General features: G+C 41.0%; 1 protein-coding gene across 1 annotated transcript in view; it reads left to right on the top strand.

Annotated features, from left to right (window-relative positions):
* The window catches only part of COL22A1 (collagen type XXII alpha 1 chain), a 187,385-nt gene that overhangs the window by 96,276 nt on the left and 76,290 nt on the right, over positions 1–14,819 (top strand). The window contains exons 16-22 of the mRNA XM_088535206.1: positions 2,036–2,080; positions 6,807–6,860; positions 8,836–8,889; positions 10,439–10,474; positions 12,210–12,239; positions 13,082–13,135; positions 14,447–14,500. Of these exons, the coding sequence (XP_088391332.1) occupies positions 2,036–2,080; positions 6,807–6,860; positions 8,836–8,889; positions 10,439–10,474; positions 12,210–12,239; positions 13,082–13,135; positions 14,447–14,500 (327 nt within the window). The remainder of the gene's footprint in view (positions 1–2,035; positions 2,081–6,806; positions 6,861–8,835; positions 8,890–10,438; positions 10,475–12,209; positions 12,240–13,081; positions 13,136–14,446; positions 14,501–14,819) is intronic.

Consider the following 14,819-nt stretch of genomic DNA (forward strand, 5'->3'; position numbering starts at 1 on the left):
ATGTGTCTGTTCACCTATCTTTTTTATTAAGTGGTATAGGGTATGTCTGACAACTTATCTCTAGTATGTCCAAATAGTGACATTTTCTCATCTTCACTGATTTTTTTTCTGACTTTTTGAAAGAGAGAGTAGACCTCTTGCCAGTAGAGAACTGTCTGTAGAAATGACTTGATTACCAAGATAACAGCTGGGGATTTTCTGATGCTCCCTATGTAGTGCAATTGCTTTGGTTTATGTTGACGCACCGTTTATAGGTTGCTTGAAAGCTTCAACACAACACCAAGCAAAAATGCCACCCCTCAGCAGGTTTCCAATCACGTTTTCAAAACTATCAGGGTATATAGCACTTTGAGCTCAGGAGACAGACCTACCTTTAAGAAACAGATAGCAAAGCCAAAATAAATCAGATGACTATCCAGTTAGTGCCTCTGTCTCGTGGTCTCACCTTGGTAACGAAGGTAACCTTTAAGTTGGTGTTGCAAAGGCTGATTGGATTTCCTGAAGCTTAGTTACCTGACTATACATCAGTGTATGGCAGCCACATACCAGGCACACTCATGCACTGAAATATTTCTCTGTGCTGACCAAGTTCTTGCTTGACAACTTGCTACAGAGAGGCTCAGTGTTTCCAAAAGAGCTTTGCCCAGGTGTGTGCCCTTTTGCCTTAGTGTCAGGCTGAGTTGTATTGGGGCTGAAGGAGCTGAAGGGATTAAGGGAGTGACTTTATAGAGCCTTATCCCATTAATGAGAAAAAGGACAAAGTTATGAGACGGCTTCTTTCCTGCTCCTTTGTGTCATTACTTTGGGTGAAGCAAAGCACTCAGTGCAGTGCTTTTGGTGCGCAATTACCCAACACCTTATTTCCATCATCAGACTTGCATTTGGCTTGGGTTGCTGGTGAGTAGCAAGGCTGCAATCATCCTGTCACTGTACCTGGTGGTTCCATAGATGTTAGTGCATTAAAGAAGTCATATGTTAAACCTCTTCCCATCTACTTTTTAGAAGTAGTGAGACTGTGGGAAGTGATAAATGCTCAGTTAAGGCCTTTAGAGATGGACGGGGCTGCACAGAATTCATCCACCACCATTCATGGCTTAAAAGCTGAATATATTAACAATTAACTAAATTACCCTACGGACCAAATAAGACCAGACAGGCAGTTCTCATCAGCTTGGAGGTGGACCTGCACTATAGTGTAAAGTAGACTACAGTTTAAAGTGGAAATGTGTTAGAATATGAAATATTTGAGTTTTGGCAGTTTTGAAGAGTTTTCCATTGAGACTGAGTGTATTTGTCTGATTATAGTCATTAGTTGATTGCTCAGTTGCTATAATAAAGAGAAAGTGCAAGGTGTTTCCTGAACCAAGGGAAGGTGAAATCCATGCTTGCTCCCTGAGTTGATTCCCTGTGCTATCCTTCATGAAGTGAAACCCCAGCAATGGGGCTCTCGTGTGCCTGGAAGGAGCTGAATTTACACAGTTCATCTGAACTCTGACATTTTATTTCCAATTCAGAACTGAGCATGAGCTCTTGGGACAGAGATTAGATAGTGTTTGTCAATTCTTAGAGATACCTATTTTCTGCCTAGTTGCTTTATTCAAAACCACTAGGAATGAGCATTTTTCCTTGCTAATGTAATAGAAGACAACACAGATGGAAAAATCTACCTAAGTTCCCATTGTTTTATAAGCACATGAAAATTCAGAGCAGTGGGTGGTTTCCAAAATGTCTGCTTCTGTGGTGCATTCACTATCCTTCCTCACTGCTGCAGGTGGGAGGGACATGTGTCTGGTGGAAATATAATATTACAGATGTTCTTGGCCTCACAGGTCACCCCCCCTCTGAGAGTCTCCTTAGACAATGTTTGTGGCCAAGTTTGAGGACTGGCAATATGGAAAAAGTCCTTGAGGTTAACTTGAATAGATTGTGCAGACACAACCAGTGGTTTGGTGACTAAACCAGTTCCTCCTTAGAGAACTTCTTGGTTTAAACTTTTTAATCTCTATTTTTTTTTTCTTTTTTTTTTTCTTTTTAGGGTCTACAAGGAGAAAGAGGAGAAAAGGGAACGCGTGGAGATAAGGTATTTCTATGGCTGGCTGCGTGCTAGGAAAAGACAAGCTGCTCTTCCTCTGCCCTGTTGGTTCTTTGCATGGGGAAAAGCCTTGACCAGGCTTTGGGGACGAATGATGGGAAGTCTTTGCACCATTCTGAGCTTTCCAGTGCTGTCAGGAAAGACTTCCCATGGGAGTGTAGATCTATGCTGAGCCAGTCAGGGAGGAGAGAAAGGGATAGGCTGAAGGGATGTCACTGGGGGCAACTAGTGGAATGCATCACCTGGGAGCCCTAAGTGACCACCCGTGACAGCATTTTCCCATTGTGCCATCAGTTTCTTGCAATTTCAAGCTTTCTATGTACATTCCAGTATTCTCCCATCACTGTAACTCAGTTTTGAATCAGTTTCAGGTACTTTTTCTGTTAAAGGCTTGACTGAACTGATGCTGCTCCCCAGTTTTCTGCTCTTGTCTGGGAGTACCAGAATACGCCTTGATTACATGTCAAAGCATGGGTGTTTTTTGAACTAATGAATTAATCAAGTAGCACTTTGGTATTCTCTACCACCCAAAGTGATCACTGAAACCACAACCCCGTACTGAGCAGGAAAGCTGCATGCAGTGTGATACAGCCTGGGAAGTGTCCTCAGTGCAGTCCAGGCAGCAAAGGCAGCTGTTGGCCTTTGGTGGAAATTAAAGCAGGCTGTAACTGTTCCAGTTCACAACTGCCTGGCAGTGTTTCTGTGCGATGGATAGAAATCACTGAATATGGTTTTATGGGAAAGAGGCCAAGTGAGTGTTAACAAGCACCTGGGCAGGTACAAAGCCTTACATTATTCCAGTTTGCTCATTGTATTCGTAGAGATGTCAGGTGCGCTGACCTCCGGATGCTTCTCAGAAGTGCCTGCAAGAACACATTTTGCTGCCACCATAAGGAGAAATGAGCGCTGCTCTGGAGCTGTCCCACAAGCTGGGGGAGATGGGGCAGGGCCAGGCTCTCAACTGACAGAAGTAGCCCCTTTTCTTAGTTGAGCAAAACAGGTTTAGGGCACATCTTGCTAGCACTAAGTGATTTGCAGTGCTGCGCAATGGCCTGTTTGTTTATGCTCCAAACCAGTCCTGAGATAGGACTGTCTCAGTGCTGACCTGGCAGGTTTGCCTGTGTTCAAGCTCTTTGGTGATACCTTTGGTGATACCTGGCTGCATGTGTTTGTGCAGAAGAGTTACTAATTTGGCCTTCTTCCCATTTTCCACTCTTCATCTCCTTGTGGAAAAGAAACCCTGAAATTTGCACCCTGGCACCTACTGGCACAAATGATCAGTATGTCCTTAGTGTGAGAGAGTTTTGGCTCACTGTATCCTAGAGTGTCTGCTCCCAACATCCATTCTGTTTATGATAAAGTAGGGATGACTGTATTTCATATTATCTATTCTCACCACTGCAGCTGCAGCAAAATGCTGGATTTCACTTTATCTTTCCCTGTGCCTTTGCCTCAGCCCTTTGCAGGACTGGTTCAATGTTGTGTCTAGCCAGTCCCTCAGCTGCTTTTTCCTGAGGCAAGGTTGTCTAATCAGCTGGAATATTTGGCTCCTGGAAGAAAATACATCTTTCTGACATCACCGTGATGGGAGAAGAAGTTGGAACAGTGAGTGAGCAGACAGCTGACTAAGCTAGAGAAAGATTAAAGTATGAAAGAAATGAATTGGATTTTGTTTCATTATCAGAATATGCAAAATTTAGAGCCTCTTTTTTATTTTTATTATTTATTTTTATTTCCCTCCTTCTTGGAACAGCCATGAAAGCCTAGATCACTGCTGCAACAATTGTGCTTTGATTTATCAGGCTTTGATGCTGTTCTCACCACATACACTGCCATTGCTTTATCTTCTACCAGTTGGGACTTCTGTGAAAACAGTGGGCGTTAATGTGACGGGCCAAGTATTTCCTTGTCTGCTCTTCAGTCCGTAACTTGAATACAGCCACCTACACAGCCTGTGTTTCCCTACACCTAAGGGAAAAAGGGCTTCTTGTATCTAGTCTGTGCTGTGAACCTGGTCTATTGGGCTAGCATCCTACTATGACAGAAGACTGAATATCCTGTAATATATCTTGATGTCACATTCTTATACCCTGGGACCTTAAATGACAATACAGAAGTTTTATAGTGAGGTTCCTAGGTCTAGTATTATCTGTTATGACTGCACTTTAGGGGAGTTGCTGCACTTATGTGCATGATGACCATCTCATGTCCTTTGTCACACCTAGTGGGCTCTCTGTAGACCACATAAGCTTCTTGAAGGTAAGTTTCCTCTGCCACCAACAACTTGTAATACTTGACATATTGGGCATGTGCCACAGTTGAGTGTGTCATGAAGCATTGATTTTTCTAAATAAGCACATATCTCTAGCAGGTTAATCCTTGTTAGCTTCTAAGCTGTATTTGCAAAGAACTTGTGCAAGAAGGCAGCTGAGCTGAGGTTTTAGAATAAACCTCTTTTTTCTTCTTTTTTTCTTTTTTTGGAAAAGATATATTGTTTTTCCCATATGGCCTTAAAAAAAAAAGGGGGGGGGAAAAAAGAAATTTGAAGTGACTTTTTTTTTCTGAAAAAAGAAAAATGAAAGCACAGTCTTTTGAGCATTTTCATGCAGCTGTAGTGCATACAATTGTATAAATAATACATTTGCCTTTCCCAGCCCCCATTAGCAGCAGTAGGAATATTGACTCTTTTCTGCTTTGGCAGTTAAATCAGTGTATGAGAAGTACTCACTGCTGCAGTGTATTGATGTTAAAAAAAATTCTCCAGAGAATATAGGGCTCATTTTTTCAGCAATTACCAGACTGTTGCCTACTGAAAGTCTCAAATGTAGGATATTCATGGTTCAGTCAGACAGTGCAAATGTTCTGGTGAATGTGAAAACTATTGCTCCAAAGGAGAATAGATTAGAATGTCCGTATCTGGTTTTCTACTATTTTCTGTGAGATATGGTCCCTCTAATTCCATTCCTTGGATGCATCATTTTGAAATAATTTTTTGTTAGAAGATTGATTGACTTTCTAAAGGAGGAAAAAATAAATTGATTTGCAAATTGATTTCTTGCAAATCAACTTGCTGAATCAATTTTTTTTTAAAAAAAAGGAAGTAATTAAATCTAATGCTGTAAGTATTGGTGTGCAGATAATAACTGAGGGCTAATGTGGGACCGTGGGATATTAATCAGAATTTAAATGTCTGAAACCTAAAAATAGAGTAAAACTAATACTTTGCCTTCTTGTAGAATACTTGTAAAACCTGTTTTTACACATACATCTGTGTTAACGCTAGCAGTGTACATTTAATTGTTTCTACTCAATAATGGGTGCAAGTTTGAAGGAAAATCAGCATTCCATATTACAGAGGTTTAAGAGTTTACACAGTAAGAGAAAATCCCTATTCCGAAGAGCTTTAACTTAAAGGGACTAGACAGGCAAGGGCCACAGGCCAGCTAGAAGAGCAGAATTCTGCAGAAAGTTGTCATTGATCTGTTCATCATTGCTATCACGGCCCTATATGATAAAACACTGAATATGGTTATTCATTTGGACTTGGAAATACAGCAGAGGTCAGGATTAGAATTCAGAATGATCCTGAAAGCATAATCCTCTACAGCATTGGATGACATTGGGAAGGAGAAGCTGCAAGATGCTACGTATGTGCAGGAAACTAATTCCGCACTGGTGCAGGATGGGGCCTGGTGCGAACGCTGACGAAAACAGCCATTCTGGAGAAAGGGCCTGGAGCGGCACAGCAAGGCAAGCATTGACCTGGGGGTTTAAACTGAAGCATAGCGTGAAATAAGCTTTCTGCTCAGAGTTAATGAGGCCACCAGTTGGCTAGTTTGGGCACCAAACTACAGTGAAGATGTGGAAAAATGGAAAAGTGCTCAAAAGAGAACAAAAGAGGTCTAAAAAAACGTAACCCATGAAGAAGAGCTGAAAGAACTGAGGATGTTTAGTCTAGGGATGTTTGAAGGAGTTTTTTTTTTTTTTTTTTTAAGTCTTTAAATACATAAAAGGCTGTTGTCAAGATGAAGGGAACAGTCTGTTCTCTTTGTCCAAGGGGGTTAGGGAAAGACACAGTAGTCTGAAACTGCAGCAAGAACAAATCGGATTTAGATGAGGAGAAGAAATATCCATAGGTAGGAAGAATAAAGTTTTGGAATGGATTGCTTGTAGAGTTTGGGAACTTCAGATTTGAAGACTTATAAGAATGGATTAATTGATCTCCTAGGTTAAGGAAAGCAAAGTGAAAAATCAAAGGTTTTTGATAGCTCTGTAGAAATGAGTGAATTCATTATTTTTTCATGAGAGCTACTCCAGCACAGTGTTCACATTGTGCCCTTAGTCTACTTTGTCAGGCGGGGGGATAATGACCCGTGGAAAGCCAGCACAGCAGAGCATCTGGCCTCTGAGTTCACATCCCAGCTATTCGGTTCTATCCTTTCTAGATAAGCTCCAAGAGCCACCAAAGTTAGAGGGGATAAATGGTTCCTACTGACTCAGCTCAGTTCACCTTCTTGTTACTAGATGCTCCAAAGCCTTATTTGATGCAGATGTTAACTTTTCATGTATTTTAGCCATGTTTACTATTGACCTAGGTTGAATTGCTTCTTTTTTATCCTTACGCTCGGAGCAGAGAATATGGATGTCACTTGCAGTGTGGTGATCTAAAGACATGATATTTGAGTTCTAGTGGTTCTTTCTGTTCCTGCTTTAGGGAGAAAAAGGCCTAGATGGGCTCCCTGGAAAGCCAGGCATGGAAGGGAAACAGGTATGTGACAATTACTCTGCAACTTTTCTTGGGAATGACTGGATGCTGACTCTAAAACTGGGATTTACCTCGGCTAGCTGTTGTGTCATGAACGGACCCCATTTCACTGGTGGGTTTTAGACTCCTTACTCTAATGATTCATTCTTGCAAATTGTTTTTAAATTCAGATTTATACTGTAATGTAGTATACATGTAACAGAAAAGCAGATATTTTAACCATCATAAGAAACATGCTTGTCTTAATTTAAGACATACAAAAACATGCATAAGAATTCAGTTGTGTGATGCAGACTTTTATAAAGGTGTCTTCTTTCCTGACACAAAATTGAAAGGAGGAGAACAGAACTTTGTGTTTGGTTTGTTTTCACAAGAAAGATTTGGATCTATTAGCATTTTTAAGCCAAGCTGATGCCGGAAAGGTCATGTCCCTTGTTCTTCTGATTGTTTGTATCAACCAGCAAGCTGCTGCTGACTAGGTAAATAGCACCCTACCTCTCTGTATCTGAAAGCCACTCTCCGTAGATCCTACAAGACGTTGTGGGATCCGTTGTTTGGAGCTATCCCTTACGAGAGAACCAGTCCCAAAGATCATCTGCTCTAAATAGCAAAGGATGGAGTAAGAAGCAGAGGCTGAAAAGTGATGCGGCTTGCCAAAAGTCATGCAGCTAATGATTGCCAAGCTTGAGCCTGAAGCCTGTAGCTCCGGCGTCCTATGTTGGCAGCCTGTTCACTAGCCCTTGCCATTTCCCTCTTCAGAAAGGCCTGTTTGGAGCTGTGATTTTTAGCCTGCAGATGTGGAGGAGCTGTAGGAGGCACACAGCCTCCTTGGGACAGATTGCCTCCAGGTATTTAATTCTGCTGCTTACACAGATGAAGCAGAGAGCTCCCTGGGTCTGCTCTGAACATGGCTTTGAAGGGCAGCATCCACATAGTGCCCAAACCTCTTGATCTCACACTTTTGTCAGCCAGGCTTTCAGTTTGATTTTGTTGAGAAGTAATTTTGCTTCCATATCAGATATATTTTTCTTTTCCCAAGGCAAGTGATAGCATCGTTAGCAGACTTAATCTTCATTAAAATGTACATCCTCCTCTCTGTGAGGAAATTTGGATTCCAGTGCACTGAATTTTGTTCTGCTTCTCTGTGGGAGATTTGACAGTTAATCATAGCTTTCTGTTGCTCATCCATGGTTTAACCTATGCTGTGAACTATTTCTCTAGTTAGTGTTTATCACTATCCTTATAAGATGAAAATGTTTTTCTGTGTTAGGTGCAGCACTGGAATCTCAATGAGCTGTGTACACTGTGCCTATTATGTTGTTTACTGGACTGGTTTATACTTGTGGTAAATGTGGATGAAGTGAGAAGGGGTGCAGAGGGATGAGAAGGTGGATGCTGATTGTTTGCTACTTCTAAGAAATGATTTCTCCAAGTGGCACACTATTACAGAAACTGGGTTATTCTGAAGCTTTCCTGCTTTTTCATGCCTAGACATCTAGTAGAAGAGGAATCTTTATGCCTGGATTTTATCCTTATTTTTTTGGCTTTAGCACTGATGTGCTCTGTGAATTACAGTCCTCAACCAACTGAAGTTGCACTGCTGTTATTGCGCCTGTTGTGCTCTGGCCATCCTCATTCTCCTTTCTTACTACTAAGTTGGGCCAAAGGAACCCTGTGTGTTTTATCAGCCCCTGCCCCAGTGCAATTTACTGTTGGTATCCAAATCTGCAGCCTTATTCTTCATGAATACTCTAATGATGTCTTATAGTAGGTCTGGTTGATAACCTGATGTCCATCAATCAAGGCCTTTTGTGCATAAAACCATTCCTTGCTCTGAGTTCTTTAATTAAAGCTTTAATTAAGGCTTGTTTCCTTTCCTGCAAGAATAACTGGACTGCAGAAGACTTGGCCAGTCTCCCTGCAGACTGATGTCTGTTCTGAGGAGGCAAATCCTAATGCACAGTTCACCTGTTTGCAGGGCCCTGCTGGCAGCCCAGGCCCTCCAGGTGCCAGTGGAATCAAAGGAGAAAAGGTGAGCTGGGAAGGGCCTCATGGGAGGGGGTTGGAAGCAAGGTTGGGAATTCCAGCTTAGACCCCCATTTCTCTTACATATAGAAATGTACTGATATAGTGATTTTGCTTTAATATGAGATGGGTATGAGAGGTAAATCAGGCCTATATGAAGCACCTCTACTATTGTATCTAAACTTCTTGATGAGAGTAGAAAGTAGTATAATTTGACACAGAAAAACTTGATTTAAGAAAAGTGTACAGAAATACTGTTGGGTCAGCAAGAATTCATGTGGGGGCTGGTTCTTTGGCACAGCTCATGTATGACTAACTCTAAAAGCAAGAATTGAATGAGAGTCACAGCCCAGCCCTCTTACCTGCATAATAATTATTCACTGCTGTTGCCAGGTATTTTTACCTTGGTATTTTACAGAGAGTTTTTAGAGTTTCCAGGGCAGCCTTACATTTCTCAGCTCAAGCTGACATTGGCATTTTGGTATTTCCTACCTGGTTATTCAGCATCAAACAACAAATCTGTGCAATTTGGTTTTTCTTTCTGCTTTTCTCCAAGAAGGCAGAGATCAGAGGCAAGCCACTGTATTTTCCTTTGCATTCCTGCTCAGATGCCAAAGGTATAAATGATGTTTCAAAAGGCAAGCAAGGCACATTAGCCAAGTGATAAGAAGTAGAAAGTTCACTTTGTGCATAGGAATGTGTGAAGCAGAGAGCAGTCATGAGCTCAAAACACTTCATCCTTATCACTAAAGTGACTGCATTTGGACCTTTGACAGATACTTAGCACCTTGTTCCCACTGCTTTTACCAGGGCTGACACTTGTCTCTTTAGCTCTTCTGTCATCGCATGGATTATGTAGAATAAATAATAAAGAGTAATTAAGCTTCTTTCATTAGGAAGAAGGAGCATGAAAGGTATATTAGGTCATTCAGGTTGCTATATGAGTAAGAAAGAAATAGGAAGTGTGTGAAAGGAAGCTGTATGATTTTTGCACCAGTCTCTACCTAAAGTAAAAGAGAGACCTTTTGGAGGCTTAGGCTTATAGCGTAGTAAGTGACAGACATGAAGATACATATGCAGGAATAGATTGAGAGGCTAAAAGGCCACATACAGCATGCATGTAGCATCTCCGTGTCCTGCAAACACTTACAGCATGGCCGTATTATAAAATGACTTGGGGGAAAATGGCATCATTTCTTGCCTCTCCTTTTTTTTTCCTGCAAATACTTTTTCTTGTTGCAAAAATTATTTTGGTTCCTGAATTTCAGTCCTGAAGGTTCCGTTAGGGATCTGAGCATAAAGTAGGTTTTTCTTTGATATGTGTACACCGACTATAAGATTTCTGAAACACAAAGTTGATGTTATGGACCCCCATGCATCATTCATTTTAAGTCAAGAAATGCTATTGAAATTAATGTATAACATCTCAGTGAAACAGAAGGCAATCAATTCCTGCATGTATACACTTGCAGGACAGAGAAAATTGAGTTAATTAGGATTGCATATTCATATCTGTGTCTGTCTATTTTTACATTTTCTTCTGTGTTTCCATGCAGGGTGAACCAGGGCTTCCCGGGTTACCAGGCACTTCTGTAAGTATTTAGTTAGTATAGCTTAACAAACATTGTAAGCTATATTGCATAAGAAAGGAAGGTGGAAGGAGGATTTGAAGTGTTTGTTAAATGAGAATGGATTTTCAAACAAAGTGAATTTTTTTAGAAAAAGGAAGAATTTTTTGAAGGAGAAATGTGATGTGTGCCAACAAGGAGATGCACTGCCACAGCCTTGGGAGATTTTGAAATGTGAAGATTAGGACTTGAAGAGACAAGGACAGTGTTCCCTAAAGTGTATTGGAGTGAACGATGACGTGACATGATTGAGTGTCTGCTGGGACAGATGCTGAGCTGATTCCCAGCAGCCTTTGGAAAGCAGAGACTGTGGAAGTTAGAAAAACAAATGGAAGTTCAGAATCGACTTGAAATACTGCGGGTTGTAAGAGTTGGGAGGGGAAAGGGAGCTTCTGCTTCCCTGAGTGCCTTCTATGTGGAAAAAGCCATGGTGCAGTACGAAAAACACAGAGCTGCTGTGCTGAAATCAGGAAGATTGTGATGAAATAGCAAACTAAGAAATAGGAGAGACATTATTTTTGTTTGTGTTCTTTTTTCTTTTTTTTTTCTTTTTTTTCTTTTCTCTCTTTTTTTTATTTATCCTTTCTTCTTCTTCTTCTTTTTTTTTCTGGTTGTTCTCTCTTTTTTTCTGGTTGTTTCTTCTTTTTTTTTTTTCTTTCTTCTTTTTTTTTTCCCCTGTTTTTCTCTGACACAAGTTTTACATTCCTCTGTGCCTTCCTCTGCCTTCAATGGAACCTTCAGTGATTCCAGTGGTATCACTAGGAGGTTCAAATAGGTATCCAGATCTTAGTATTGCTTATGCAAAGAGGTAATGTTTAAGAAGGAGAATGTTTGCTGGAAAGTATGCAGCAAGGAGGTCTAGAATTAGTTCTGAAGTTGGAGATTATTCCTTTTACTTTCCAAAAAGGGTTAAAATTGAAAGACAGCGATGTCTAGCACTCTAGATGGAAACTATGAAAGAAACATTAACACTAATAACATTAACTAGGACACTGTTCTAAAGCGCTGAGCACGAAAGACAAGTGAGAAGCTCCCTGCTCATCATGTAAAAGGCAGCAGGCAGTTTTGTTACTTGGAAAGTGGTAGAAACGAAGAAGGAAGAGAGTGCTCAGAAGACCTTTCTGGGGAAGAGCATCTTACCGTTGAGTCAAAGTATGTATGTGAAATCAGTAATGTGTCAGGAGCTGCCAATAGATTTTGAAGGATCTGCAAATAAGAACCTTGGAAATGAGCAATGCTTTGTCCTAAAGCTCATGGGAAGTACCAGAAGGCAAGTGGCGAAGATGCTGAAAGACGGACAGCTCTCAAGCTTATTACTTGCATGGAGGACCTGAAGGAATGTCTAAATTTTTGCCTTGCCTCTGAAGTAGGCCTTGACACTTTTTCCATTGAGCATGACTGTGTTTAAAATAAGTCTGGGTTTGGGGATTTACTTACTTATGCTGAGGAGGTAGTGAATTCAGTTCTTATTGTTTATGCAGCTACACAGATGTGTTAGTCACTTTATGAGCAACTGGGTCAGTAAGCCTTTAGCCTAAATACATATGCCCCAGCCTGCAATAGGATTTGAGTGATGGCAATCAGCATGTGTACTGGGGCATGGGGAAGAGAGGAAAAGGCACTTTTGGGGCAGTTACACCCTGACACTTCTGTGTCTTACCTCTTTTTCCTCTTTGGTAACTCTGCATTTCCCTTACAGGTGCATACTGAAGGCATAAAAGGAGAGCAGGTAAGAATCATTTGTTAGGTCGGATTTTGCTTTAAAATGCTGCTTCAAAATTAAGACTGCAAAGTTAAGGGGGCATTGTCAGGACATCAAGAAACAAGCTCTCCTACTTACATTGGAAGGAGTAAATGGGAAAAGAAAGAAGATAATGTCCTTGGATGCAGTGAATTTAACATGAATGTAAAGTGTAAATTGGTAAGTGTCAGCTAGCCAGAACAATTCTGCAAATCCAGGCAAGTGTTAATAGAAAAGTGGAACTGTATTTTGAGTTTTATGCTCAGCTTGTCTCTGAATAGGAACACTTGAACAAAGAAAGGACACTGGTTTCTTCGGTCTTAGTCCTATGTCAACAAAAATGTGAATATTAATACATATATTTTGAGTTTGTGTGTGTAATTTGTATTTTAATTTTATTTAATATAATGACATCAATGATATGCATAACACTTTGAAGCCCTTCATAGTTGTGCTGGTTCTGCTGGTTCACTTGGGTGATGGAGTGCTTTTTTCCAGCATTGAATTCTGGCCCACATCATTTTCCAGGAATATTTAAGATAACCTAGTGCCTTTGGTGGAGTTACTACCTTTGAAAAACAGAGCTGCTTGTGGATAAATACCTGCAAAGCATGGATGAATTGACCTGTATGCAGTCTAATAGATGCTGATAATTAAAGTAGCCCTAGGATTAAGGACAAAACCAACTGGTCTCTGCATTGGCTTTTTGGGACCTATGAGGAAAAGAATCATATAGAACCTGTACAGGTGGCCAGTACAAATATTATGTCCATGTATTTTTTCATTTAGTTATTTTATCACATATTTCTCTATTTCACTTATTTTTGTAGGGAGAGCCTGGCCCACGAGGACCACCAGGTCAGCCTGGACTTCCTGGACCTCCAGTGAGTAGTTCTTCCTTATTTACAAAACCCAGAAACTGAACTTTGGACTAGACAGTGGGCTGTATGCAAGATCTTATGCCGTGTTCGGGTATTAACTGCTTAAACACCCTCAGCTTTCTGCTTTCTTCATGGATTAGAGGTTCTCCTGTTGTGGACAGCCACTCTGAGCACTGACAGCAAGTAGGACATGGGTGCTGATTACACAGAAATAGATTTTGTCTCAAGGTTGTTGTCCTGCAGATGATGTTTATTTCTTTTTCTGTTTATTTTTGACTTCATGAGGGGCTAAATGGGCCCATCTCAAGGGGATGAGCACATCTCAAGGGGATGCTCATTGGTAACTTGCAGGTCATCATGTAATGAAGTGCAGAGATGAGCAATAAAGTAGAAGAGTGTGTGTTTATGCATCTCAGCAGGCAATATAACACAGTTTTTTACAGCAGTTTAGGCACACTGACATTCTTACTCATGGCTTAATTGCAGCTTCTTCTAGCTATATTTGATAATGCAACTCTATCAGGAAGTCTCACTTCAAACTATCACTGATGCCTTATTTTCATAGTATGTTTTCAATTCTCAGATGTTTGTTGTATTTCACTGTTGATTAGGTTTTGTAAAATTAATGGCATTGTGAAGATGCATTACTGAGTTAAGGCTGGCTTTAATTATGTAATTTAACTACAGTTGTGTGCTCCGCTTTTCATCAGGGCATTGCCACTTTTTTTCTACCTTGTTTTCATATTCCGTTCTGCTCACAGGACATTTAGAAAGAGAAAAAAGGGCTAAGGCAAGGTCAGATAAGATGTTCTGCTTGCAGGGCGCTTGACCTTTTGGGGCCAAACTCTTCTCTGTGGTGGCCAGTGACAGGACAAGGGGTAATGGGTACAAGTTGAAACACAGAAAGTTCCACCTCCATATGAGGAAGAACTTCTTTCCCGTGAGGGTGACAGAGCCCTGGAACAGGCTGCCCAGAGAGGTTGTGGAGTCTCCTTCTCTGGAGATCTTCAAAACCTGCCTGGATGCCACCCTGTGCCACATGCTCTGGGTGTCCCTGCTGGAGCAGGAAGGTTGGACTAGATGATCTCTGGAGGTCCCTTCCAACCTCAACCATTCTGTGATTATGTGACCTTGCAGGTTTTCTGCAAAACTGTATGTACTGTAATGAATATTTCCTTTAACATGTCATTATCAGGTAGGGGTTGTCTAGATAGCCATACAGTAACAGTAGCACAGAAGAGCTAGGACATGGTTATTTCGTTCATTAGTTATTCCTTCTAAGTTAACTTGATAAATATATGTTCATTTTTAAAGGGAATGGCTGGTCCAGAAGGCAAGCCTGGGGTCCCTGGTTTACCAGGTCAACGGGTGAGTTGAAATTTTTATTTGTAATACATCTCAGTAGGCTGTGGATAAGGCACTTGTACCCATTTTAAGCATATTTTTCTGCCCTGTTTTCTACTTTTTTAAGCTTCCTTGAGGCCTGCATCCTTTCTTCTAGAGCTTCTTTATGGCCTTGCAGTTTTCAGTACCTTTTGGAGTCCTCTGTGGGTTCCCTGGAAGTCTTTCATGTATTTTTCTTTCCCGTATTTGTGTCTGCTTCTGGCTGCTGAAAAGGTTGTTGCCCCTCCTCCCTTTGTATACTCTTTTGATCTGCATTTTATCTGCCGTGGAAGGGCTATGAGCA

The sequence above is a fragment of the Tinamus guttatus genome, unplaced genomic scaffold (genome assembly GCF_059628265.1).
Source record: "Tinamus guttatus ecotype Peru unplaced genomic scaffold, ASM5962826v1 Tinamus_guttatus_pri_ptg000038l, whole genome shotgun sequence".
NCBI lineage: Eukaryota > Metazoa > Chordata > Aves > Tinamiformes > Tinamidae > Tinamus > Tinamus guttatus.